General features: G+C 41.7%; 1 protein-coding gene across 8 annotated transcripts in view; it reads left to right on the plus strand.

The window, feature by feature from the left end:
• Positions 1-27807, plus strand: part of DNM2 (dynamin 2) — a 59346-nt gene that overhangs the window by 4818 nt on the left and 26721 nt on the right. For 6 of the 8 annotated variants that reach the window (XM_081893995.1, XM_081893996.1, XM_081893992.1 and 3 more), the window contains exons 2-12: positions 10011-10084; positions 11584-11733; positions 12124-12327; positions 12872-12970; positions 14099-14259; positions 15261-15403; positions 16537-16672; positions 18429-18496; positions 19650-19788; positions 23146-23232; positions 23551-23621. In XM_081893995.1, the coding sequence (XP_081750121.1) occupies positions 10011-10084; positions 11584-11733; positions 12124-12327; positions 12872-12970; positions 14099-14259; positions 15261-15403; positions 16537-16672; positions 18429-18496; positions 19650-19788; positions 23146-23232; positions 23551-23621 (1332 nt within the window). Of the gene's footprint in view, positions 1-10010; positions 10085-11583; positions 11734-12123; positions 12328-12871; positions 12971-14098; positions 14260-15260; positions 15404-16536; positions 16673-18428; positions 18497-19649; positions 19789-22086; positions 22226-23145; positions 23233-23550; positions 23622-27807 lie in introns of all 8 variants that reach the window. The other 2 variants (XM_081893991.1, XM_081893994.1) reach the window with 1 other exon arrangement.

The following is a 27807-nucleotide window of genomic DNA, read 5'->3' on the forward strand; positions in this document are numbered from 1 at the left end:
AGTTTACTAAAGCTATTGTATGTGCTAGCTTAGGTTATCCTTTACCCAAGCATGTTTATAACACATGTTGTATCTATGGAAATTTCTGATGGTTGCCGGCTTGGGTTGTCTTTGATGTTTCCATGAATAGGTGTCATTGTCAGAGTGCATATTGATGCTGACAAACAGGAGAGCCTCTTCTGCTTTCAGTTGATCTGATGCAACACAGTTAGAGATCTGGGAAAATGTATTGCATAAAGGGACTATTACATGGTATGGGATACTTTGGGGGCTCTATAGTGCTTTCCCCATACGTATCTGAATCCAAATTTTAAGTGTGCGATAAATTTACGTAACATTTTCTTGTTTATATTCTTGTCGCAAAAGTTCTTATTCCTATTACTCCTTGCTAGTGTCCATTTTGCTGGAGGTTTTCCCAAAAGTTCAATACAGCTTGTGACATACAAATTAAAAACAATGGGGAAACACAATAAAACAATTGAATAGGGTCAACAAGAATATCTTATTCTGGGAAGCAGGTCATTACTAGTAAGTAGCATTGTTGATATAATTGTCAACAATGGAAAATCATTCTTTTGTATTTTAAGTGCCCTGCTATTCTATGGTTGGTTATTTAAAGTAAAACGGTAGCCGGGAGGGTGGGAAGCTTGGCCTTGTGCACTAACTGGCTTTCAGCCTCCATTAAGTTTTTCCATTTTGTAGAATGTAATTTGCGTTGTTGGATGCTGAATGCATTGGACAACAAATACATAGCAAATGTTTTGAATTTTCAAAGAGAATGTCTTCGTAGAATCTTCATCTTAAAAGTGTCAGACCTCAGGTTTTTTCCAGCAGGTTTTGTAATGGTTTTTTCTGGAAGCTACTGTTGACAAGTGTTTCGTCACTTCCTTTCTTTTTGTCTATCATGTAGAAAATTGTTCCTTGATAACAGACTGATGTTGTTGGTTTGCTTTTTTACTTAATTGACTGGGTAAGAAATATAAATCTTTATGTAGTTTTACCTTAGGACTTGGCTGTAGACCAGGTGGTGGAACCCTTTTCTGCCCAGGGCCGTATTCCCTGCTGGGCAGCCTTCCAAGGGCCATGTACTGATAGTGGCAGGCCAAAGTAGACAAAACAACAAATGTGAATCGTTTTTACACTAGGCTTCTTCACACTCTCCTAACATTTCACCCAGACAAGAGGCATTTTCAGAGTTCAAGGACACATTCCAGCCAATGATGGCTGTGATTTGGGGAGACTTTTGAGATCCAAATAGAGAGGCCTGGAGGGCCACATGTGGCCTTTACATCTGAGGTCCTCCACCCCTCCTGTAGATAGTAGATTTTATGGTGTGTTCTTGGTGGAAGTGGGAAGCATGTGTCGTGATGTGTAGCAGTCCATAGATTTCTAATATAAAGCAGTATCATTATATATCTACATAACAGTGTTCAGAAAGTCCCCCTGTTGCATGGGCCAGTGATGATGCTTTCAGAGGCTGTAGCTAGTGGCTGGGGCATAAGATTAATGGTACAATTATGGTAATTGCCATTTTGAGACAGTGCACATTTTCTTTAAATCAGGGGTGGCAAATTTACAACTGCTTCCATTGACTCACCAACCCTTTCCCTAATAAGACATCCCTTTCTTTCCCTCTCAACGTACCCTGCAAAAACCATGTTGTCATTTTCTGACATGGTGGCATTGCATGAAGGTCTTTTGTCTCTACTAGCAGTGGTGCCATGTCTGAGGAAGAAGAGGTGATTTTGAAGCATAAGTTGAGAGTTTTGCTTTTTATTTGCAGTGCTGCACTTGGTCACATCCACACTGCTATGCAGCTTTTAGAGGGTTAGCTAAACTTCACTGTGACTTTGAGCTGAAAACAGTGAACCACTCATGCTGTACACTGTCAGCAGTGCTATTACTTGATAACGCTTTAGCAGATGATTACTTCTTAATACTTGACACCTTCATTTGAAATCTTTTAAGAGCCTAGTTGCTACAGATAAAACTTGTAAATCGTGTTTGTGTTCATGCTTTGGTGACTATACAAGAGCTGTTAGTAATTCATGTTTCTTAGGTCGTGGATACATCATTGGTATGACTCTGTATAAGGCAGCTTCGTATGTTCGATTTCCTGAAAGTCTGCCTTTCTTAAGAGGATTGGTCACTTCCTCTAGGAAATGGAACTGCATAATAAGCAATAATTGTGTGTGATAGGGTGGCAAGTGCTGCTAGGGCAGACTAGTCAGGAATTCTTAGGGCTGAGAAAAACTGTTCACTGTCCTTCAGAACATTTTTGCCAGTGCCAGATGTTCCCTTTTGTCTATTTGTATGAGAAAGTTCGCCTGTTTATTTACATTGCCACTCTTGCTGTGTTCTTTCAATTAGTGTGCCAGCTCTCATAACATCAAATGTACCTACACCTGATAGGCTGCAGAGTGTTGTGATATCATCTTATATAAATTATTTCATGATTTGGCTAGGATTGCCAGGTAGCTAAACTAAGAAGGAAGAAGCAGTAACCAGGTGAGAGAGAAATAAACTTGTGGTAAAGCATCAACAGTTACAGAATAATGGTTCCAAAAAAGATGAATGTTTGAGTTTTTGGCAAACATTACTGTACACCTCCGGAACGAATTAAGTTCTTAACCCGAGGTATCACTGTACTTCCCAGAATGACTTTACTATGGCTAGTGACTGCCTGCTGAGCACAGTGATGCACAGCCCACCAGCAGAGACCTCTACAGCACATTTGTGCACCACAAGAAGATGCCTCTGCCCATCCTTGGATAGGAACAGACAGTGGGCCTGGTCCAAGGGATTTGAGTCAAAGCTTTGGTTAACCTTTGAAGAAGCTTACCTAGGTCAATGTAAGTAGGGATAATCTAAGTTTCAATTTCAGTCAGTTTGGCTCTTCATGGTTCTTTTAAGAACACAGGGGCCAGATCCAGCCCAGTCGCTTTCTCAATCTGGCCTGCGGACGGTCCAGGAATCAGCGTTTTTTTATATGAGTAGAATGTGTGCTTTTATTTCAAATGCATCTCTGGGTTATTTGTGGGGCATAGGAATTCGTTCATTCCCCCCCCCCCCAAAAAAAATATAGTCCGGCTCCCCACAAGGTCTGAGGGACAGTGGACTGGACCTCTGCTGAAAAAGTTTGCTGACCCCCTGCATTCCCTTCTTCATCATGTATGGTGGAGCTCAGCCCTGTTGTATCTAGTATGCTTGATGTCAGGATAGAACTGGTGATATGAGAAATGCTGGGCAGGTATTTAGCTTGTGTGCCACCATCTAGCTCTGGCTGAAGAAAAGGATAGCTAGGAGACCAGGTCTTGCTGGCTACAGGTTGTCTTTGCCAGGTCTGACACTTGGGCCCAAGTTCTGCTTGCATCACAACACCTAGTGCATCGGGATCAGCTGTAATCTTTCAACCAAACTGCAGCTAGTGGTATTAACTTACACATGGTCACACGGAAGGTTACTGCTTCCCTGGTCTGTCTTCTTGTCTAGGAAGGGTACAAATCCCCACCAAGGATCCCTGAAATAGTGAATTCCCAAAAGTCTACAAATCATGCCTGCATTGGACTAGATGACCCCTGGGATCCCTTCCAATTTTATGATGGGGGTGTGTGGTACATCCAGAATCTCTCAGACTTTTGTACCCAGGTTTTGGTAGTGACTAAGGATACTTTGCTGGGTTGAGGCTGGGATGCCAACTATGTTGGTTCTCGGAGGCATCAGATCATGGCACGTACACCGTGGGTTCATCTTATTTGGATCACTGCAACACAGACTGTGTGGGGCTTGCCTTTGTATTTGGAAACAACAGCTGATTAAGAATTCTGCAGAAAGGTTTATGGCCAGGGTCAGTTATGGGGAACATGTGAATCAATCCTTGGCAACAACAGCTAGATTAGCTGGTGGTCCTAATTATTTTGAAATGTGCCACTACAAATATTCAATTGCTTTGTATGTGCTTGCCTCATGGAGCCATTTCAGTCATGGAACTTTGAGTGAGGAAATGTCCTTTTGACAAGTTTGCTCAACTGAAGTTTTCTTGGGATAAGTGGAACCTGCAACAAATTGCAAACACATTTAGGAGGCCAGCCAACTATGCCTTCTTCCATTGCACCTCTTCTGATTTTCGTTTCTCTCCCCCCAACACACCCCCATCACCAGTCAGTAAGCATTTTGTGCCCGCTGAGTATATTACATCCTTGTTGGGCCTACTTTTGTTTTTCTCCCCCATCAATACTTTTGTTTTTCTCCCCCAAGTTGCTTTTATGCTTTTGAGTGTCTTGGGTTTCTTAAGCCCGTTAACTGTATTGAAACCTTCCTTATCTGCATGGATGGTGACATTTTTGGCTATGTAAGGTGCCAGGCTCAGAGAATGAGTTTGTTATAGGATAACACTCCTGTTTGGTGCTCTGAGTGAGATATGAGTGCCTGGACTGAAGCAATGGTAGAAACGCCCTTGGCTTGTCAACACTGCCATTTGTGTTTACTGTAGGGACAGCCTGGCTTCAGTGCTACATACAGCTTTGTTTATTTCTTATTTGCAGCGTGCTTCCTTCTATCTCCATGAAATAGCCACTTGTTAAATCCACTGCATAATGTGCTTTGAAGCTTTGTTTAATACATATGTATTTCAGCATTCTCCTTCATGACCAAACCAAGTTTCCCTTTGACCTCCATTGAAGTTGTCCGTCAGTAATGTTGTAAGGCTCAATTGTTTTGGCATTATGCAACAGAGGACTCTGGGCCTCTTCCTCTGACTCACTGTGGTTGTACTTCCTGTCTTGTAATGTATGTCCTTTGGTGTCCGCTTGCTAAAAGCTTGTTTCTTTTTATCAAATGGTTTCCAGTAGGACTGCAAGTTTTAATTAGAAGATCAATCAATTAAAGTTGATAGGGGAAGGAAGAACAGGTGTTTGTGAGTATGAATGGAGTATGTATGTGTTTAAGTGTGTAGGGTGAAAGGGAGATGCTTGTCCTGGCCCCACCTTCCACAGTGCCTAGTCCAATCCCCTTCAATGAAGGAATCTTTTGGCCCAGCGTGGGGCACAAACCCACAACCCTGAGACTAAGAGAGTCGTGCTGAGCCTGCTCTTGTTTTAAATGGATGTAGTTTTTACCAGAAGGACTGTGAACTATTGTGGAAATCATGTTTTTAGGACAGCAACAACTACTTAGGGTTTTTTTCAGAGGAGCTTGGTACAAGTGATGTATGTGTCCTAGGCTGTCAGAGAATGGTTTTAAAAAGAACTGCTTCTGCTGTTGTGGCAGATGCTCTGTTGGATGCTTTTCAGTATGGCACCTGGTCCATGGCCTCCACTGTGGTTGCCCAGAGAAACATCTCGTTGAGACAGTGGCTCATTGATTATAGTTTGGAAGCACACTTGGCCAGTCTCCTTTTCTCAGGGGCAATGATGATGATAATAATAATGATAATAATAATAATAATAATAAATAATAATAATAATAATAGTGATAATGTAATTGTATTATTTATATGAAAGTCATCTGACTAGGTTGCCCTAGTCACTCTGTGGCTCCGAACAAATATTAAAAAAAAAGTAAAACATCAAACATTAAAAACTTCCCCTACGCTTTTTGGGAGTCTCTGCAGGTTCACTTGGTGGAAATAAGAAATAAAACCAAGGTACTGCCTTCTGCTAAAATAGATGAATGCAAGGGATGACAGTCTTCCTTTTTTCATCCCCCCATGCAGCTTTCCCAATCTACCTAAATGAGAGCCTTGGTTGAGAGTTTCCAAGTGACTGAAGAAGACCACTGTTGTGACTGAAGCAACTAAGATGTTTTTCCCTGTACATAATGTTGAAATAATTGATTTCTGTGCAGACTGCAGTTAAGTATGTAGTCGTTCTCATAGAGAAGGCTTGTATAAAGCTGCTCTAAAGTTTTATATCTTGATAATGGGGTGGCTCATTGGAGGGTCTGCTTGGTAGTAGTTCTTCAGACTGCAGATCTGTGAGCTCTGGCTTCTGTCATGGTGTCTTGTTGTGCCAGAAGCAGTTTAGTTATGCTGGCCACATAACCTGGAAAGCTATCTGTGGACAAATGCTGGCTCCCTTAGCCTGAAAGCGGAGATGAACACCGCACCCCATAGTTGAATTTGACTGGATTTAACCACCCAGGGGTCCTTTACCTTACTAAGCTAACAACTTTGAAGGTTAAATGGGATGAGGATAACATAAAAAATTTAAAGTAATATAATAAAGTAAATATAATAAACAAAATACTATTTGTTTATTATTATTAATAATAGCCAGAAACCAAGAGGCATAATCTGTCTACACAGATGTGTATTTGGTTGCCTCTTGAAACCCAACACAACTGATGCATTCCTACAAAGAACCAGATTTGCTAATCCACATCAGATAACAGAGAAACATATTTGTACTTACAAGCCACCTTCTTTTACAACTAGCTGTCAGCCATCTCTGTTTTTATGTTTCTTGGTCTCTGTTGCAAAATTTCCATTTCTTACCTACACACACCATCAGCCCCCTCCCTTTAGGTAGCAGAGGTGTACCATCTTTTCCAATCTTTGATGGGTTTCTTCTTCCAGACATCCCAGAGAGATCTCTGTATATTTCCCAGCCATTTGTCACCATTAAATAAAACATTGCCAGACATTCCTGGCCATCAATAAGCATTTTTCTTTTAACTTGAATGAAACCAAGAATTATCAGAACATTCCACAAAAACCTAATTTAAGTTTGGATTACTTGGGATTTACTGACAAAGGAACATTGCCCAGTCAGTATAACAGTATTGTGGTTTGCACCTTGTGGCAAGCCAGGCTATGGTTTATCATGAACAAACACAAATGCTAATATTGTGCCCACCCTGTTCCTTTCCCCCTCCCAAGTGGGGAGAAAACGAACTGGAATGCCAGCTTAACATTATAAACCAGTGCTTGTGGTTTGTTTGTTTTTCCAAGAAGATGACTTACCACAGCCATCACCAACTTGGTTATGTTGGATTTCTAGAAGAAGAAGAAAAGAATTGGAAACTTTTCTGTAGCTGCAAATTAATTGAGATCTGATTTACCAAGTTTATTAAATTACTGTTTACTTGTAAATGTTTAAAGATTTATTTTGATTAGTGTGAATTTTATACACTGCTTGATTGAAAAAACAGCAACCTCAAAGCAGCTTACAAACGATAAAATAGTAAAACTGAGAAAAATTCACAGCCATACTTAAACATACAAATGTTAAAATACTAAAATATTTTAGTAAAGAAACCTAAAATATATTAAGGGGGAAATTAGTAAGGTGTACTTAGTGTGATTTAAATGTTATATTCAAACATATAGCATTACTTAGAATTTTTTATTGGATTCCTTGAAAATATTTGGAGAAATGACAACTCTGTAGCATCTTACTTCCTTTACCTTTAGATTTAAATAAAATTTTAGGATGCCTGAATTGCTATGCACCTAAAAAAATCAGTTTCCTGGGGATAGCCATCTGAGAAATTAATTACAGCCTTGATTTAAACTGTTATTATTGTGTCCATTCTAGTTCACCAGTTTGATGGTGGCTGTGCTTTCATGTCTCAGTAAACTTTAATTACCATGAATATGTAAATAGAGCAAAAAAACACACAACCCATGACTAGTGCTTCATCTGGGAATCACAGTTTGTTTTGCTACAAACAAACCATGATTGTTCTTGGGTTTCCAATTGTGTTTTGTTTGAAATGAAACAAACCATGATCCTTAGTTCAGAAGTAATGCTAAGCCAAGGCTCATGGTTTGTTGCACCCGCTCATGCTAGGGGAGGATCTAAGTGGGAGTGCTTTGTGCATTTATTTTGCGCTTACTTTGATGTGCAGACTGAGCAAATTTATATCCATTTATATCCATTCATTGCTGCCGAGTAATTTTAGGAAATGATGCATTTAAAAAAGTGCCTTCACTAACTAGGATCCAATGCTCATGGTCAAATGAAGATCATACATCATAGAACCTTTTCAGTCTTGGTTCCTGTTTCCTATGAATAGGGTAGTCTCGTCAGCATGACTAGAAAGCAACAGGAACATGTCTTTCTAGGTAACAAAGTCTCACACAATGGATCTGCATAGGACACCATGCACTCAGTGGGAGAGGATTGGGAGTGACTCTCAAGGCAAGTTGCCAAGTGCTTTGTTCTTGTTTTTGTAATTGGAGATTCTATTCTCTTGGGGAAATGTCTCAAAACACTTTGGGGTTTAGAGCAAAATATGCTTTCATGGGGCCTTACCCAGTTCTGTGTTCTGAATTCATGGGTGTAACAACAACAAGGAAACTGCAGTGGTCCATTCAGCATTCATTTATTTGTACAGGGCTATTATAGCCTATGTTTTCTGCAGTCTTAAGTGCAAGGTGGCTAATAGATGCAACATAATTTAAAAACACTGCTTTATTAGGAAACGAAAGACCAGCAGGGAATGATGACTAAAATCAAATGTTTTTTATTTCTTTATCCTGAATTTTTAAAAACCTCTTCTGGTTTTGAGTTTGTGTGGATTTTGGGAGGCTTCAACTGAGCTGTAGTTACCCAAAAAGCAAGAGGTTTTAAGACTGGGAAATTCTTTTCAAAGCATTGTGAAAGTAGTGTTCTGCTAGCTAGGAAGACAAACATTTCCAAAGCTTTGGGGCATGTACTTCTTGATAAACACATGGATTCTTAGTCTCTCCCCCCCACTCCAAGAGTATCAAATCTACCGTATTTTTCGCCCTATAGGACGCACTTTTCCCCCTCCAAAAATGAAGGGGAAATGTGTGTGCGTCCTATGGGGTGAATGCAGGCTTTCGCTGAAGCCTGGAGAGTGAGAGGGGTCGGTGCGCACCGACCCCTCTCGCTCTCCAGGCTTCGTGGACCTCTCTGCAAGCAGCGGGAGCCAGCGCTGGGCTCCCATGGCTTGCAGAGAGCTGCCTGTTTGGGGGCTGGGGTCGGGGGAAGCTCGGGCCTCCCCAGCCCCGCGCCAGGGGGGGAAATAATTTTTTGCCCTTTATTTCCCCCCCAAAAAACTAGGTGCGCCTTATGGGACAGTGCGTCCTATAGGGTGAAAAATATGGTATTTTATTAACATATTAAGAGCTTAATTCCAGTGTGGGAAAAAAAGATGGATTTATGATAATGTTTTAATAGTATCACAGGTGTTTGGGAAGTATTTCTTTGACTCCTGTATATAGGGGCACCAGTTGGCTGAGGTGGCAGGAGAAAATTGAGCTTGCATACCACAAAAGGAAGGCAGGAAATAGAAAGCCTGATGTTTGTACACTACTGCCTTTTTTGTATGTTTACAAACGATTGAAGACTTGTCCAAAATTCTGTACCAGCATTCATTTAGAAATCTGTATGTATCTAATTTGGTAAAGTTGCTAGGAATTCTCAGTTGCTACCAGAGACTTCTGAAAGTCTTTCCATGTCTATCAGATATCTCAAGGTCTTACTTAGACCTTCCAGATCCACTTGCTTCATCCAAGAAAACTCTTTATGCTTCTGAGCCTCCATGTACTAGCTATATAGTTAAGGAAGCAGTAGTAATTGCACCAACTCTTAATATTTGCTAATTTAAAATATAAATCTAAGCACAATCTGTCATTAACAGTGGAAACCATGAACAACATGTTGAACTGTACAGTATTTAACATTATCATTCCCATACATCAGGGTGGCCATATTGATGTTCTTGAGATACTTTTGGACTCCACTTCTGATCAACCCCAGCCAGCATGATTGACAGTCAAGGATTAATGGGACTTGTAGTTCACCAACATATGGAGGACACCACATTGACTACTTCATAAAACTGTCATTGTCTTCCTTTGTATGCTGTTACAAAATGTGCCAGCTTTCTCATTAAGGTGGCCATTAGATCCTATGGACATAATTTTGGAACAGTGCGCTGTTCCAGAATAGGATTTTAAAAGTATTGTTTGTCAGTCCTCATAATTGCAGGGGGTTTTTTATGCCATTGAAGTAACATTATCTTGTAAAAATACTCTGCAGAGATTTCCTGCCCCGTGGATCTGGAATTGTTACCAGACGTCCCCTCATTCTTCAGCTTATCTTTTCTAAAACAGGTATGTGGTTTTTTCATTGTATTTGAAGAGTGACCCAAGTCCTTGTGTGAATGCTGATATGTCCGTGTGCAGTTTCTTCTTTGACTGTGACTACTCTAGAATGCAGAAATCTTTATTTGCTCTGGTTAACTAGCATTGTTTATGTATTTGTGGGACTATATTTCAATGTTCTTAACATGTTTCCAAGTCAGTGTCTTTATTAAGTAATTTACTATACTTTGGTAAAAAACATGGACATGCTTTTTCTGAATACGTTGACTTGACTTGTAAAACAAATAGGGATAATGAATCAATCAGTTTTGTAGAGTATTAGAATTATATTCTTAAATCTGAGTGAGGGGAGACTGTGTACAAGTAGAACCAAGGCCCTGCTGCACTCGTGGGCCAATGAGCTGAAATTGAATCCTCCTAAGACAGAAATTGTGAGTGAGGTCTAAGAATTAGGAACTTTGCCTATTCTAGATGGGATTGCACTTCATCTGAATGAATATTAGGGGGCAGTGGGGTGACGAAGTAACCTGGGGATGTGATGCAGCAGTCAAGACTAAGCTGCTGCCTGGGCCACCCTGTTCTAAGGGATTGACCTAAGACAAACCAACAACAGTTTGTTGGTCACTGTGCCCAACAAACAGTGCATAGCACGACTATGATAGCATCTCTCCTCATGCTGCCCAGGGTTGGCTGCTCAGTTCATCATTCACAGGAACTGCACTCAACACCTTGGCACCACCTACCTGAGCCAGTGTGCTAAGCAAAAACCAACTTGCAGCACAGCTGTAGCAGCCTCCCCTTTCTGCCCTTTCTTGTGCACTGTGCACTGACTGCCTAGTTTGGTGGAGGTGCACAGGAGCAACTGTGGTGGTCTATTAAAGGCTTTCTGTCGGGTTTTAAAGAGCTTTCTTATGGTTATGGCAGGCAGACACATTGGATAGCAGAACATCATGTGTCATGGGGTGGTGATAGGCTCTCCTGAGAGTATGATTCTTAGCAGCTGACCAACCATCCGGGAGTTGCCAACCATTTGGGGCTTTTGGGCACACATTTGCAAACTGGGCAAATTGCTGTGGGCATCTTGCACATCCCACAAGCAAGCACACTCCACAGCCTATTGTACGGGCTTCAGTATAATGCTTCTTTCAAGCCCAGTTTCAGCAGGGAAAGGATAAGGGGAAGGGACCATGTGGGCACCGTGGAAGACCTCTCTGGGCACATCCCTTGGGACCAAAGCAGCAGCACTTTGGTAACATAACACAACACGGTAAATGGACAATGGATATTTGCATAATTTTGGAAATACAGTGTGTCTCCCCCTCCCCTCATATTTTCATCTCACAAAATGAAACTGCTGAGCATGCTGTGCAGCCCTACTAAATCAGGCATGCAGTATAAAGCATTTGGTATAGTTAAAAGTGGTTTTCGGTGACAGCTCCTGATTGAGCCCTCAAAAGCATTTCCAGAGGTGTGAATTCCAATCTGACAAAGTGATTTCTCTCTTTCAGAATATGCAGAATTTTTGCACTGCAAATCTAAGAAGTTTACAGATTTTGATGAAGTCCGACAGGAGATTGAAGCGGAAACAGACAGGGTTACAGGAACAAATAAAGGCATCTCTCCTGTTCCCATTAACCTGAGGGTGTATTCACCACATGGTAGGTATGGTTTTGTGCTCTGGATGGACATTTTAAAAGCACATATGACTGAACTGAATACATATATTTGAGTGCTACTGGACTACTCAAGTACCCTGGACTGGAAATATTCAGTAAAATGGAAAGCTGTATCTTTCTTTGGTACTTTGGGAGTAAAAGTCTGTATATAGATGAAGCTGTAGGAGGATGTGAAGGCATTAGATGCATTATCATGGTTAAAAAAAGGCTTTAGGGTCTTATTGTCGTGAGAATAACTAGCTAGATCTCCCTAATGGCTTCCCTCCATCCTTGTATGAAAATACTTTGGCAAAGTTCCTTGAGGTCACAAAGCAAAACTTGATGATCTTCTCAAAAGGAAGTTCTTAACATTGTGCTCACTTTTCTTTTCAGTATTGAATCTGACTTTGATTGACCTTCCGGGTATCACTAAGGTGCCAGTCGGTGACCAACCCCAGGACATTGAGTACCAGATAAAAGATATGATTTTGCAATTCATCAGCAGAGAGAGTAGCCTGATTCTTGCTGTGACTCCAGCCAACATGGATTTGGCCAACTCAGATGCTCTCAAAATGGCCAAAGAAGTTGACCCACAAGGTAAAAAAAAATCCCGATTTTTTTTCTCTTTCACCTGTTGCACTGATAAATTCCACACAGTTCCATGGCAGAATACTGTAGGGTCTCCAAAATCTCACTCTGAGCTTCTCAGCTAAAATAATTGGGAAGCCCCAAATCATTCTAGGTAGAATAGTTCAGTGCCAATGTGCTTTTTCTCTGGTCCTGTGCCAGATACCTTTCTTTGCTAAAATGCTGGTCTTTGAAAGGAATCTTTTAGAGGATCCTGGGAACAGAATGATAATAGCAGAAACCATAAGGTTAGGACAACTGGAACTTAAAATTGCAGGGCAGAACAAGATGGAATAATTCATGCCCTTGGTGGCAATAATTAGTTCTGTGCATTATGAAGTAAAATAAAGAAATCAAGAGCTGTACGAAAGCCCTAATCACACTGATGTGCAAAATTGCTGTCCTAAGCTTATCATTTATTGTAATATGTATTATAGTTCCTGAGAACTTGTTTAATCTCTCACCTCAATATTTGGATCACCTGTTGATCAGCCGTTCTGTTTTTCCCCCTCAGGCTTACGGACAATTGGGGTAATAACCAAACTAGACCTGATGGATGAAGGCACTGATGCAAGAGATGTTCTGGAGAACAAACTTTTACCTTTGCGGAGAGGTAGAAAGCTATTACAACTTATAACTGATGGTCAGATTCATAGACTTGAATAAAATGAGTGTTTGCTAATCAGGCTTGAGGGAAGGAAGTACCTGGGCTCCAAACCATCATGCAATGTGCATTTAGTGTGCACTCTGGGTATGAAGGAGCAAATGAAAGTAGCTAGTTTTGAAGTCTGCTTGCTGTTTATCTTGTCCCTTTGTCATCCAGAGCATTCCTAAAGCACCCAGATGTACAGGGCTTCTGGCAATCAGCTTTCTTTTCTTCCTAGCGTCTTTGGGTGCAAAATGTCAGCAGGGTGCATATGGGACATGATCTGCAACCAAGCTTCATGACAAAGCCCAATATATTTGACATGAAGTTATCAGATTCTTTCTTCCACCCACTCTTTTGGCAGGAAGCAGTCAGTGGTTGGAGCCATATATTTTCGTATACTTGTTGGAAACTTCCAGTTTGCACAGTAGAAGGGACCTTAGTGATGATCCTAGCTGAGTGTTGTGCATTTAGAGCCAATTTGTGATCCTGATGAATTACTCTGGCTCTTGTGTAGCTTTTAACTTGATTAGCTTTGTTCAGATTTGATCTCTGTATAGGTCTGTATACTGTATAATAGGAGATGACTCATCTCACCAGTATGAGCTCAGAGTCTGACAAGAGTGGGTTCTTGATTACCCCTTCAATAAATATGCTTGCTATACTGCTCAATATCACAGTTCGGCATTTGAAATAAACAGTGCAAAATAGGCACATTTTCATCCTTTTCATTTGGGCTGTACCACTTGGATTTCTGTAAATTTCTGAGTCACAGTGCTTTCATGTACTAAGGAAGACAACTTGTGACATCAGGGTGTGAGGCCAAGTTCCATGGGAAAGAACTATGCCGAGTGTAAAAATTCCAGCCAGTGGCTTCTTGTCTTTTTAATTAAAATAGGAGCAATAGGCCCTTCTTAATTTTAAGTGTGAATTGTTGTAGAAGCTAGGATTCCCCACTTCTTTTGTACCGTTGTAACTATGTGGCTTTCTGCAGGGGTTGCCCTGTTGTGTCCTATCTGCTTTCCCTGCATTTGTACTGGGGTCCTGTGCAAAACTATAAGGCAAAAACTAATATATGGAGCTGTCCACTCATAGGCTACATTGGAGTTGTGAACCGGAGCCAGAAGGATATTGATGGTAAGAAGGACATCAGAGCAGCATTGGCAGCTGAGCGCAAGTTCTTCCTTTCCCATCCTGCTTACAGACACATGGCAGACCGCATGGGAACCCCCCACTTGCAGAAGCTGCTCAACCAGGTAGGCTGTTCCTCTGGCATCCTGGCTCTTTTGCCTGGCTCTTTAAAGTTGGCTGAACATCACTGTTTCCCCTTAAACCTTGCGGAGATGTTACATTATGGAGGAAGGTGGCTGGTACCTCTCACCCCAAATGTGATTCTCCCCCCTCACTTTTTCTTACCGAAAAAATAATAATCTGCTATTCTTCATTTTATAGCTGGTTTAAACATTTGAAAGAAACAGGGGAGAGCAGAAATAAGGGTCTTTGGTTTTTAGCTTATTTCTTTTTCAGGTATCAGCTTGTTGCTGACATGAAATAAGATGTAGTCCTGCTAATCTCCCATCATACACAGTTTTCTCCGTGGAATTATTCCAAATGAATATGGATTAAACTTGTTGTAGCAGGAAATGACCTGTAGATGGTTTCCAAAAGCCAGTGCCTGTTTTGGAAGTGTTGAAAGGGCTATGCTGGGAGCAGCCAAGTTTTCTTTTAACTTTGTTCATCCCCAGCAAGGGCAACAAGGAAAGAATTTTGGTGCTAGAAAGAAGGGTAAGGTATTCACCTAGGTGGTGGGCTTGCAGCTTTGTTAGGCTGAGATGGGGATTTAGGCATTCTTGGGTCATATACCAAAGAATCACAGCCTACTCCAGTTTAGAGTTCCATCACACCACAAAGGGGCAGCTGATGGATAAGAATTTTGGTAAATACTGGAGGATGTTAACTAGAGAGAACAAAAAGCAATAGGGATTCATCTTGGACATATCATATATGGAGAATGGGAAGCCGGTTTTGGAAAATTGTATTAAATTGAATTAATTTGGCAATGATTTGGAAAATCAATAAAAATAATTGGCAAAAACAACAACAGTTCCATCACACCACAACTCACCCCTGATCCAAGAGCTAAATGGACAGCCCTCGACCTAGCTGACTTGAAAGGGAAAGCTGCTTTTATTCAGCACTAAGCAACACTACTTATAATGATGTTGATATAAAATGATTGCTCTCTTTTTTTCCATAGCAATTGACAAACCATATCCGGGAGACTCTGCCATCACTGCGTAGCAAACTCCAGAGCCAGCTTTTGTCCCTTGAAAAAGAAGTGGAGGAATACAAGAACTTCCGCCCTGATGACCCTACGCGGAAAACGAAAGCCTTGCTCCAGTAGGTCAAATCTACATTTAGCTGTGGCTCTCACAAGGGGAGCTTCCTTCCTTTGTTGTGTTGTGCTTTCAGAGGCTAGCTTTCAACTTGAGAAGCATGAAAACGTAGGGTGGTATCCAACTAAGTTTTACTCAGAGCAGACCTGTTGAAATTAATGGACCTAACTAGTCATGCTTGTTAATTTCAGTGAGTTTATCCTGGGTAAAACTTAGTTGAATATCTGTGTTGTGGCAAACATCCAGTGTGCTTCCTCTGCTCATTTTTTACTTGTACGGCATCATTTATGTGTAAGTTGCAGTTCACAATGTTGCATAAGGGAAAAAGTATGCATACTAGAGAGCATCCTTTTGGATGTATAGGGTGCACAAATTACATGTGACCTTTGCATTCTTTTACATTCCACATTTGGTCGTAAAGTGCATGTGGAGTGGTATTTTTGTGTAGCAAGGTTGTGGAGCAGCAAATCTTTTTTGAAACATTGTCCATAGTTTGAACTTGATCATCTTGACAAGACTGTTGGCCAAAGTTTGAGTATTTTAACATCTTACATTTTTATAATGGATTATAGTCAGATCTATTGTTTTTCAGCCTAATTGCATGTTTTGATTTTTCTAAGCAGTTTTCAGATGGCAGCATAAAAAGTTTTATTGTTGTGATAGTGATAGCGTAGTGTGTGCCGAAGTAGTGTACCAAATAAAGTCATCTCCTACTACAGTCATACCTCGGGTTAAAGTTGCTTCAGGTTGAGTGTTTCCAGGTTGCGCTACATGGCAACGCGTTACTTCTGGGTTTCGCTGCTCGCGCATGTGCAGACGCTCAAAATGACGTCATGCGCAGAAGCGGCAAATCACGACCCACACACACGCAAACTTGGTTGCGTTCTCTTCAGGATGCGAATGGGGCTCCGGAAAGGATCCCGTTCGCACCCAGAGATACCACAGTATGTGTTTTTTGAAAGCTTCCTGGCAAAGAATTAGATTTCATACGTTCATGCCAAAAGAAGTTGATCTAGTAAAAAGTGTTACCTTTCACTCTACTTTCCTGATTGGCTGATAATGGCTTCTGCTCACTCAACAGACGGTGGCATTATATAAACTTATATATAAATTTGGTTTTAATTTATATCTGCATAGGATGGTACAGCAGTTTGCTGTGGACTTTGAGAAGCGGATTGAAGGCTCTGGGGACCAAGTAGACACGTTAGAACTATCAGGCGGAGCCCGAATAAACCGCATCTTCCACGAAAGGTTCCCTTTTGAACTTGTCAAGGTAAAAGACATGGGATTTTATGTCCTGGGGTGATTTGCGAGCTGCTGCTGGAGGACATTCCTGATAGGGACAATGCCCCCTACTGGAAGGATCAGTCAGGTTCCTGTTAAGCCTTCTGCCGCCTCTCCTGGGGGAAGAGTCATCCCTCTCTTGAGACTGACTGATTGCTGTTGGTGACAGTTGGACCTTTCTTTTCTCTGAAAAAAGTATTCTCATCTATAGCCTTTTTAAAGTTTACTTTGTGCCAGTTTGTGAGTTTGGTGATTAAGTATTGGTGTTTATGCAGGCTATAACTGTGCATATGAGAGTACTGCTGTATTTTCAACCCCCTGCTGACAATCAGTAAGACACATTTCCCCCTCTTAGCAGTGTTCTGTTGCTTGCTAGGAAAGAGCAAAGCCACAAGTGTCTGCTTTGGGCTGATGATCCAGATCCCTTTGGAAGATCTTATCTAATCACCCAAAGTTAAAGAGGCACAATTAGGGTCCCATCCCATAGTAGTAGTTTTATCCTTCCAGAACAATATGGAAGGCCATGCATCATGCACCTGCAGACCTAATTTCATTCAAGTGTAGGACACATAATGGGGCTTACTGAACATGTCTTTATGGCAAAAGGCAGTCCTTAAGGTTAAAATCTCTTAACTTTGCACTCACATTTGTTAGCTGACCATTTGGTACTGACCCTGAGGTGTACTAAGACAACAAGTGCCCTCTTCTCCATTCTCAATGTTTAAAAGATAACAAGAGGCAAGTTTAGTTTTACTTACATAGCCTGTTGACCTGCTCCTGGCCAGAGTGTCATTTCCAAAGCACATCTAACAGAAAAAAGGGAAGATTTCTTTATATTGTTGAATATCTGCTATGATGTGTTGATTTTTGTTATTATATTATGTTGCTTTGTGTATTTGTGAGCTGGTGAGAGTTGCAGTCCACAACACCTGGAGGGTACCAGCCTGAAGGCTGCTGTAGTGTGTTACATCTCTATTACCAGCTCTGATGTCAGCACATTTCTGCTGAAAAACTGATGCTTTAGTTGGCATCTTAGTCGGCATCCAAAACTTTCAAAGCAATACAATGTGAACAACAAAATAAAACAGCACAAAATACAGTTCAATTTTCACAGTGAAAACTGCCATTATAAACAGGAGAGGGTTTCAAGAACTGTTGCTTAGCTGCTCTGGTGCTGGTGGTCACTACTGTTGTGTGTTAAATGGCCTTGTCTTGCCTGTAGGTTTGAAGTATGGAGAACAGTTGACTACTCCCTGTAGTAGGAAAAATGTAGCAACAGACACTAGCAGGAATAGCAATCTTAAGGTTAAAAACCAGTTAGGTTCCTGGGAAAGTTAAGTACCCTGCCCACCCACCCCTTCAGTCGACATAGTGTTCTGTTTACCAGTGAGTAGTCAATTGACAGTTCACACAGATGTCAGTTTTGTCCCTGGGTGAAATTCAGGGGCTCTACTTGCACTAGACCAAGACAGAGCTTGCCCTTGGGGTTGAATCACAGGGGATGCATGATCCAGAATGCACTCCTTGTATTGAGGAGAATGGTCTTTGGCAAGTATGCTGTTCTTGGCTACTACATAATTTGTATCCTGGATCTTTGCATAAGTTCTCTCTAAGGTGTTTGGTAAGTATGGCTTCTCTAAGGTGCAAGCGTCTGAAGAAGAAAGGAGGCCCTCTTTGTGATCAACCAGCAATTTTGTTTCACCCGTTTCTACCAGCTTTAGCATTGGGGGCTTTTTGTCTTCTAGATGGAGTTTGATGAGAAGGATTTGAGACGAGAAATCAGCTATGCAATCAAAAACATCCATGGTGTAAGGCAAGTATAGGAACAGTAGCTGATTCAATACAGTACAGTCTTACCTTGTTCTCCACTGATAAACTGTATATAATGATAACTATCTGGGATGTTAAGGCAAGCTGGTATTTGGTCTGAGATGCCTTCTACTGATGGTGGTTCCCGTTCTGCCCAAGTCAAAACGAAGAATGTCACCGAGAAGATGAAAGGAAACAGAATGATGATCACCCTGTCATTGTGCCTGGTACTTTACCAAGCCTAAAGGGAGGACCCTTCCTCTGCTTGGAGGAATTTGAGTGAGAGGCAATGAAAGAGAAAGTCCGGGCCTATACATTCATTTGCAAATACTTCTAGCACAGCTCATCAGTCAGACAAAACAGCACAGCATTTCTGATTGGTGGCTTTTTCTTCCCCTCTCCTCCAGTTTCAGCACCCTTTATTTCATTTTGTTTATAGATGCAGCAATGGGAGACAAACTTGAACTCTTGTTAGGACCAAAGGCTTTTAATGCCCATATGAAATGGGCTCAGGATAGGATGTATAGGCCAGGAGTTTCTGTAGTTCTGTTGAGGAATGAACAGTTCCATTTAGACACTATCCTTTTGGGGCAATAGCACTCAAGATCCATTGCTTCAAGTGTAATCAACTTCTGTTTATCTCCTTCCCCCTCCCACTATCCTTTATCTGTAATGTCTTTGCCCTGGCCAGCTTTTATTCTATCCTTTTTCTTGTCAAGGCCCTTGGTTTCTTAATTATTATCAGGGGTGTGTGTGTGTTATTTTCCCTATAATCCATATCCTTGCGATTTCCTTTCTTGCCTATCTGCCTCCTGTCTCATATTTTGATCTAGAATACAAAGCTTCTTAGAAAGAAGAAACCCTCTGTAAACACCTACACTTTAGAATTCAGTTTGCAAAACTGTCTGTAGCAAAGACTAGAGTTCATTCCCCTCTTTTGTCTTATCAACATTTTTTTCATTTTCTGATGCCCTTATTCTACCTTTTAAACTTTATTATTTAAATGGGAAAGGGCTGGATGCAGTGGAAGGTTTTAATAGTTGCGGGAGGGAATTGTGTTCTAGAATGTTGACAGTCTTTAAACCTGTTCTCTTCCCCTCCTTGTTTTTCTTCTCTGCCATGTCTTGCCTTCCTTTCTCCTGCGTGTGGATGACTAGGACGGGGCTGTTCACACCAGACTTGGCATTTGAGGCCATTGTGAAAAAACAGTTGGTGAAGCTGAAAGAGCCTTGTCTGAAATGTGTCGACCTGGTTATTCAGGAGTTAATCAATACATTTAGACAGTGTACCAGTAAGGTATTGAACTAGCTGGAGGCAGCCTAGCCCTTACTGAGTGGGCTGGGGAAACCTGCCAAAACTGCACTGTTCTAATCTGCTCAACTTGCCTAACACAACCTCCAGGAAGAGCTACAAGCATCTTCTAAAATCCTAATTGGCTGGTGTTAAGATGGGATTGGGGTTTGCAGGGGAGACTATCAAGTTTCATAGGCTTTTACAAAAATGTTAAACTGTCTTACAACATGGTCCAGATTGCAGTCTTGAAATTGTGGCTCACTGCAAGCAGGATTGGTCTGTGCTTTAAGCTTCTCCTGCTTTTATCCTCTGCCTGCAAATAGAAGCTGCTGTTAGCTCTCTGGAGGTTGGCTAGGTCTGTGGGTAGATTTTTCTTGGATCTTGGCCCTTCTCTAAGTGCATGGCTTCTTGATCTGCCATTTAAACCGCTCCCTCAGGTTTTTTGCAAAGTCATGGCTGTTAGAAGGTCATGCTGCTGTTTGGGCAAATTAGCTTCAAATGCACTGATTGGCATAATGAACCATTTCCAGTCTAAAGGCCATCTGTTGGGAATTCATTTCACTGTTTCAGTGTGGTTGTCCCATCTACATGCATATTGAAAAACTGACCTGTCAAAGAGCTAGCTTCTCCCCTGCTTAATTTGCTGAAATCGACAGCAGGGTGTACAAACTGAGGCTCCAGGATCATGCTGCCTAATTGTGTGCCCTCTGGACAAGAACTTTGATCTTCAGCAGAGTAGCGAAAGTGCTGCTTTTAAGAGCGGTTTACATTGCTTGCTTGTTACAGTGGTGTATGCTGTAGGACTCTGGGTCCATTTCTGACAAAGGAGTTGTGTGCTTTTGTTGTTATGTGAAGAAGCCAGCACTTGCTCTCCAAGGTCCTTCAAATCCCGACTATCCTGATGCAGCAGAATCTGCATCTGTCTTCTGGCCCACAAGGTATCTGAGTAGAGCTTGGGCAGCTTTCTTGAATTCAGATTCCAAAGGATTTTGTACAGGAGTCATTCCCCAAAGAAGTGCTCCTAGTCTGAACAGCAACTGATGAAGCTGGGGGCAGGGAAGTGGCAGAACTGTGAAACGGAGCAATTTTGGACACCATCATGAGAGGATTGACTCTAAATCCAGGTTTTTCAAGACCTGAGGGTCACTTGCCAGGGGAAATACCATTCCTTGCAGGCGAAATGAGCCAGTGAATCAGAAATGAAAGGTTAAATGCTGATTGCTGGGGCAGGCCTCATTCTTATGGATATGACCAGTCTTTGTTGACTGTACCACTTCAGATGATGGAATGCTCCTTATTACAGAACATTTTCCCCTTATAGAGAAGTAGCATGTTAGAGAGAAGGGTGCTAGGCTTTCAGTTTTCCTGACATGTTAGTAGAGATGCTGTTTTTATGTATGGAGGAACATTGATTCATGTGAGCCCCATTCCTAGTATTCCCATTCCAGGCACAAGTTGACTACAACAGTCACAGTGTGGAATTCTAGCATCTTAGGCTCAAAGCTTCAGTAGAAGTGCTAATTATATCAGGTTGCGAGGTCAATAACGTGTTAATTGAAAATAGCAACCATCACCAAATACTGTAAGTATACAGCTCTTCTCCCTCCTTCCATCTGCCAACAGATGCCTCCCAAGTACTGTTTTGGAACATGGAAGACTCTAGTGCAATGGTAGCCAACCTTTTTGCCAAGTTTGCCACAAATGGGATCACTCCAGTTGTGTTCTGTCATTCTGTAGCCCCCCAAACCCATGCCCGAGAGAGTTTTGATTGTAGTCAAACATGATGGCGAACAGGCTGCAGACTAGCACTAGAGGTGGGCAGGGCATACCTGACTTGACACAGCCTGACCCTGAGGCCTTTCTGCCTCACTTTAGGAGTGCAACAAATTACTTGCGGCATCCTTGCCATAGATTAGCCATTCATACTCTAGAATCAAATGGGGCACAGTAAGCTGCAAGCATGACCTGTTTTTTCAGTTTTGGGGAGCCATTTAAAAACAGGTTTTTATCCACTTTGCCAAGCACACTCATACTGCAAGGGGCAGGCAGGACATAGGCCCTTTGCAGAAATACTTGAAACTAATTTGAAGCCTGCTGAGCAGCTCAGCTCCTGGAAGGGAGTAGTTCCTTGTCAAGAGTTTGGCAATGCAAGAAGGATCTTCCTGAGGAAGTGCTGCTGCTTTTTCCTTTGCACATTACTAACCTTTTGAATCTCTTTCTTCCCCTCTCTGTCACTTTTTTTTATTTTCCTGCTTTTCTTCGGAATCTCTCCTTTCTGTTCGCGCTTTCTGCATGGTGCAGGACGGGGCTCTTCACACCTGACATGGCTTTTGAAGCTATAGTGAAAAAACAGATTATAAAGCTCAAAGAGCCCAGTTTGAAGTGTGTTGATCTGGTGGTCTCAGAGCTGGCCATGGTCATTAAAAAGTGTGCAGAGAAGGTAATGAGTCTCTACTCTTTTATTTCCTCTCCCCATCTCCCTGTCACCTGGAATATGGCTACTTGCGGTGCCCAGCTAAAAGGAAGTTTGAATGCTTTCAGTGAGGGCAGTCTGTGCCTGAGCAGAGCCAGAGCCACAGCAGCTGCCATTCTTTTTTCTTTATTTGAATACTGCTTTTATGTTTCAAGAAATCTCAAAGCAGTTTACATCTCAGTAGAAATCACTTAATTGTATAAAAATATATAAAATATTAATAATTGGGGGGACAGCTGCATCCTCTCTGAGGAATGCCCATCAGACTGTTGAATTGTCCAGTTTGGCTTCACAGCAGGGTCCTACAGAGACATTGCTCTGGTGTTGCTTGGACCGTAGCAGCTGTAGTCGAACATGCTTTGAAAAGTGGCTAAATCTCAGGAGCACTTCCTGTAATACAAGGCTACGTTTTTCAGCTCCTCTGTGCCAAAAGAAGCTTGTTTCAGTGCTGAAGCATGAAAAGAGCTCTGGCATTTATCTGTTTTAAGAGTATCTTGGTAATATGTAATCACCACCTTCCACAGTGACTTGTGGGTAGGCCTATCATTTAATCAAAAAGAAAGCAGCTCTCATTCTTTTTCCTGTGGCACTAAGAAGCCAGTCTCATGTGTTCCTTCTGCTAAACTCCACAGAGGTCTTGGGCTGTTTCCCAGACAAAAGCCATGGGGAGCATAGGGTGCACATCAAACACCCAGAAAAACGTTTTGTATCTTTATTGAACTGGCAAAAGAAAACCCACCCCAAATCCCTCTTACTTTGTGCTTTAGACCTGTCCCAGTGGTAAAATTGAGAAATAGCCCAGCCTCTTCTCTTCTGCTCTCTATATGTGTGTCTATAACTGATGCTTAAGACTGCAGTGATCTGATCTCTTCTCTGCTTGTCCTCAGCTTGGTTCTTACCCTAGGCTTCGAGAAGAAACAGAGAGAATTGTTACAACATACATCAGGGAACGAGAAGGGAAAACTAAGGACCAGGTGAGCAGGTTTTTTGTTTACTCACCAAATAACCTCTGGGCTAACTGAGAATAGCAGAATCGGAATCTACAATGGCTTTCTCAACTGACAATCACAGCAAAGTGAACCCCTTCTTTGCTCAGCTTTCTCAGGGTTTCCATTGAGCTGGAATTGCTTGTTATAGCAGTGCAGAAAGTACCAAGCTCTTGTGTGGCTACGCATAAGAAGATAATCAAGGCAAGGTCCTTTTCACAGGCTTCAGTGTGCAGAAGAGTAGTCTAAATGGGCTCTTTCTCATGATGTTGTCATGCAGCTGAGCAGGTTTTGTCTTCTCTCCAGATTCTCCTGCTGATTGACATAGAGCTGTCCTACATCAACACTAACCACGAAGACTTCATTGGATTTGCCAAGTGAGTATCTGCTACCAAATAAACACCAAGAGATGCTTGGCTCGCATGTCACAGTAAACTGCAGTTAAATGTTTAACTATGGTCTAATGTGAATGGGCAGTGTGGAGTTACATACAATTCTAAGTCACCGCTTAGTGAATAGCAAGCTTGTAGTTTGTTGTTCCTAGCATTGAGTCAAGAAGAAGCAAAGCAGCATGCGTTAGTACACTGCTCATTCATTGCAAATCATAGTTACTAGAGTTGCCCCCACCCCTTAAGCAGGGGTTCTGTTCTGAATCCCCACGTGCGTAAGAGAAAATCACGTAACTGGGGAGCACTCTCTAAACACCCTTCAGGCTCCCTCTCTGCTGCTCTCTCTCCTATCCTTATGAAAATTACTATATCCTAAAACATCCACAACTAGAACTGAAGCTGTGGGGCTGGCTGGAGGATGTGCGGGAAATTGGCTGCTTCTGTGCTACCACTCGCATCAGCTGCTAGGCAGGGAAGCTGAGCAGCATAAACAAAGCCCTGCTGTGCCTCCAATCCCTTTGGGGCTTCCTCCACTCTCACTGACTTTGGACTCTGGGGAGGGTCTCCTCATGAGCCATGAGGACTCTCCAGCTCTCTCCCACCAGGGTTTGAATTAAATTATGCATCTGTATTAATTATGGTTTATGGGTGCTTCTGTATTAATTATGGTTTAACATTGCATGTGAATCAGGCCACTGGGAAACATGATATGGCCCAAATAGTACTGCTGATGTAGGAAATGAGGAGAATTTTTTTTGGCCAAGCAGAAGAGAGCATCTTGTGATTGGATGACTGCCTGGTAGTACAGATCTCATGACTTGGGTTATCCGAAATCAAATAACTAGAAGCTGAAACTAGTCATGTGTGGTTGAGATCAAACTTGCATTTTGGAGACGTTAATGAACTTTAATCTCAAATGCTTGATGAAAAGGTAACAATGAGTGAGATATGTGTGTGTGTGAGAGAGAGGGAGGGACAAAACTTATTTTTGGCTTTCCTTTGTGACCTATTTTCGGAGCAAGCAACTTTGGTGCTTTTTTTAAAAAAAAAGCCAGTTAAATGAAAACAATTTTTAGATCTTTATCACTTACAACGACTTTAACCTGCCCTATCACAAAGACATGTCTAACTAGCAAAAGCCAGCCAAAATAGGAAGGTCTTACGCCACTTCAGAAATACTATTTGGCAAGTCTCCCAGGAAAGTGCGCAATGCAGCCTATGGGGATACCTCTGTGTATTGAGTAGCCTGACGTTCTGCACTAATAATATTGAGGGTAACCTCATGTGAGCTATTGTAAGTTGTGTTGGGACATAGGAAAGGAGAATTGCTTGTAGGCATGTAGGGCTCCAGGGCTTTGTAGGATAAAAACACTTTGCATGGTGCTCTGAGGGACATAGGGAGTTATGGAAGATGATGGAGGACTGATACATTGTTTTCAGGGTGTCTGCCATCACTGCTGTGATGAAGTTTGAAGAAAGCAATTGCAGTCCCTTTGTATAGCACATTACAGTAATCTTATCTTAGGCTTTCAAGTTCAAAAATAATGGTTGCAGGATATAAATATGGCAAAAGGGAGTGCATATTTTTCCCCATGTGGAAAGCACGCTTGACTTAGAAGTACAATCTGGTCTTCAACATGCAGCAGCCAATTCAGAAGCCCCTTGGGTTCTGGTGATTACTTTTAAAAAAAATTCAGCTTGTCACCTCTGATGCATACAGATCTTTAGATAAAGGACTCAAGGGTGGGTACCCTTCAACACTGATGACAATATATATCAGTTGTCTGCAGTTACCCTGACTTTCCCTGGTACTATTTTTATCCAGCTGTTGCGCACCCTTTCTAGTTAGCTTTCTGCTTCTGCTTTTTTCTTACTTGTTTCTTCATGGCTTGCCTCATTGTACATTTACATTTGGTTCCCCTGAGTCTGTGCCTCCTTTTCCTCTGTGATTGGACAGACACTTCCAGTTTTTAAAGGAAGTGTCTTGCTTTTTCTAGCCTCCTTGACTCTTTAGACATGTTGGCATCTAGTTTTGACAGGTTTATGTGCTTTCTAATATACAGGATGTTTGGATTGATCCTGTTTAAAGCAATTATAAACTCCAGCTTCCCAAAGAATCAGGCCTTTCTAGTGATACATTTTAGTCTTTTAAATTCTCATTCATAACTTTCCCACTAGTTGAGAACGTAAGTGTGTTGATAGCATTACGTCTAATAAATGAATCATCCCAAATCAAAATGCCAGTATCCATTGTGAACATTACTTTACAACCATTTTGTTGTCAAATGAGCCTCACCAACTAGGGAAATGACCAATATGTTCCTGCAGATTATATCACCTGGAAATGATTAGTAGTCTCTCCCTATAGTTCTACTTGTCTTGGAGGTGTCAATGTTTCTTAAAAAGCTGTTTTGATGGTCATGAACTTACTGCTTACCTAAATCCTAGGATCCAGTATCTTTTGATTGTTTCTCAGTGCCATTCTTCTAGCTGACTCCTGATTTCTTTATAGTGGTCTGTCTAGATATCTTTGTATTCACAGCCTTCGTAACAAAACAGCACATACCATTTACAAATTATGTATACCTTTAATGATGTACTTGTAAATGATCAGATCTTCCATGAGTAACTCCCAAGAAATATCCTAGGGTTACACAAAGTTATGGCTACATTTATGTGGGATGGCGTTTAATTTCTTCAGTGTGGTGCCCTTGTGCCTTAGGGTTATAATTTCCTACACCATTACAGGAACAGCCATCATGGGATTGAGACCTTTCCCACTATATCCCTAGAAATCTCCACTAGATGCCTTTGTCAGTCTCTTCCTGTTCGTCAAGCTCACCACTGTAGTTCTAGCTGCTAAAAAACCTGCTTGTTCTTTAAGATTCAGAAACTTATTGCAGTGTGCACACCCACAGACTCTGCACAGAATGGACACTTCTATATATGATGCTTAGTGCAAAAATTAGGACAACCTGTACTCACTTGCCAGCTTTCAAGCATGTGTATTAAACACATTTGTAACATTATTATGAATGTAAGATAAAATACTACTTTTTCTCTTTTCGCATAAAACCTTTGATAAGTTCATTTTATAAATGTAATATATGAAGTACCCCTGATATTTTTTGTAGGGGCCTGTCAACAGAATTTTCAAGACATCAAGACCAAATGATCTCAGTAGGAGGTCCCTGAACCCTTACCACTTGTTTCCCTTTTATTCTGTAATGCTGCTCTTAGAGCCTCTGTTATTGGATGACTTAGAAACACTGTAAATGCATTTTAAGAAATGCTGTTTGGCATCAGCCCAGCAAGCAGCTCAGGCATAGTGTCCTGTTCACATACTCCTTCCATTCCCCATCTCTCTCTCTCTCCCTCTCGTGTAATTTGTGTGCAGTCTATTTATGTATCCTTTCACACTTAATTTACAGTTCCTTCTTTTTCCTTCATCTCACGTTTCTCTCTCTCTTTGACTCACCTTGCTCTTCCCTCTGGATGCCTCAAACCTCTCCCAAATCTCCCCAGCTGTTACACTGAGCAGCGCATGGTGGCTGGGTGCGTATCTGCCTGTGAGAGTTTATCCTTATTAGGTCTAGAGTGTAGCTTGCCTAACCCTTTGGAGAAGTTGTTGAAGGGGCTGTATGAAGACTGTGGTGAGGATTGGTCAGTGGAGACGTGTTCCCATAAATCTGCTCTCCAATGGCAAGTGCCCCTCACCCAGAGTGGCCGGTAGTGTGTAGGTCCTCTCACTTGAAATTTCATTTGTGCTGCAGATTAGACAAAGTAAGCAACAGCAGGAATTTCTTTTGAGAAGAAATTCAAGAGAGTGGAAGAGATTATTTCGTTTTTCTGGGTGGCACAATCCAGAAATAGCCTTTCCCTTTCCTAAGCCTTTTGCATGTCTGAGTCAACTAGGGAGGGGAGAGAGGCATTGTGGTAAGCATAGTAATGGTTGGCTAGTAAGATATATCAATATGAGTGGCTAGCCTTGGGACACATAGTAAATGTGCATGTTCTGTGTACATGTGCATGTAACTGGTAGGAGGCAAGCTGCATCCAGCCAGCAGAGGACCCCAGAATTATTCCACTAATTAGTTGTGAAAATTGACAATCCCGCAAGACAGTCTAACATCCCATTGATTGAAACACTAGGGTGTTCTCTCCATATGCTACC

This window comes from Podarcis melisellensis, assembly GCF_964234715.1.
Source record: "Podarcis melisellensis genome assembly, chromosome: 17".
Lineage (NCBI taxonomy): Eukaryota > Metazoa > Chordata > Lepidosauria > Squamata > Lacertidae > Podarcis > Podarcis melisellensis.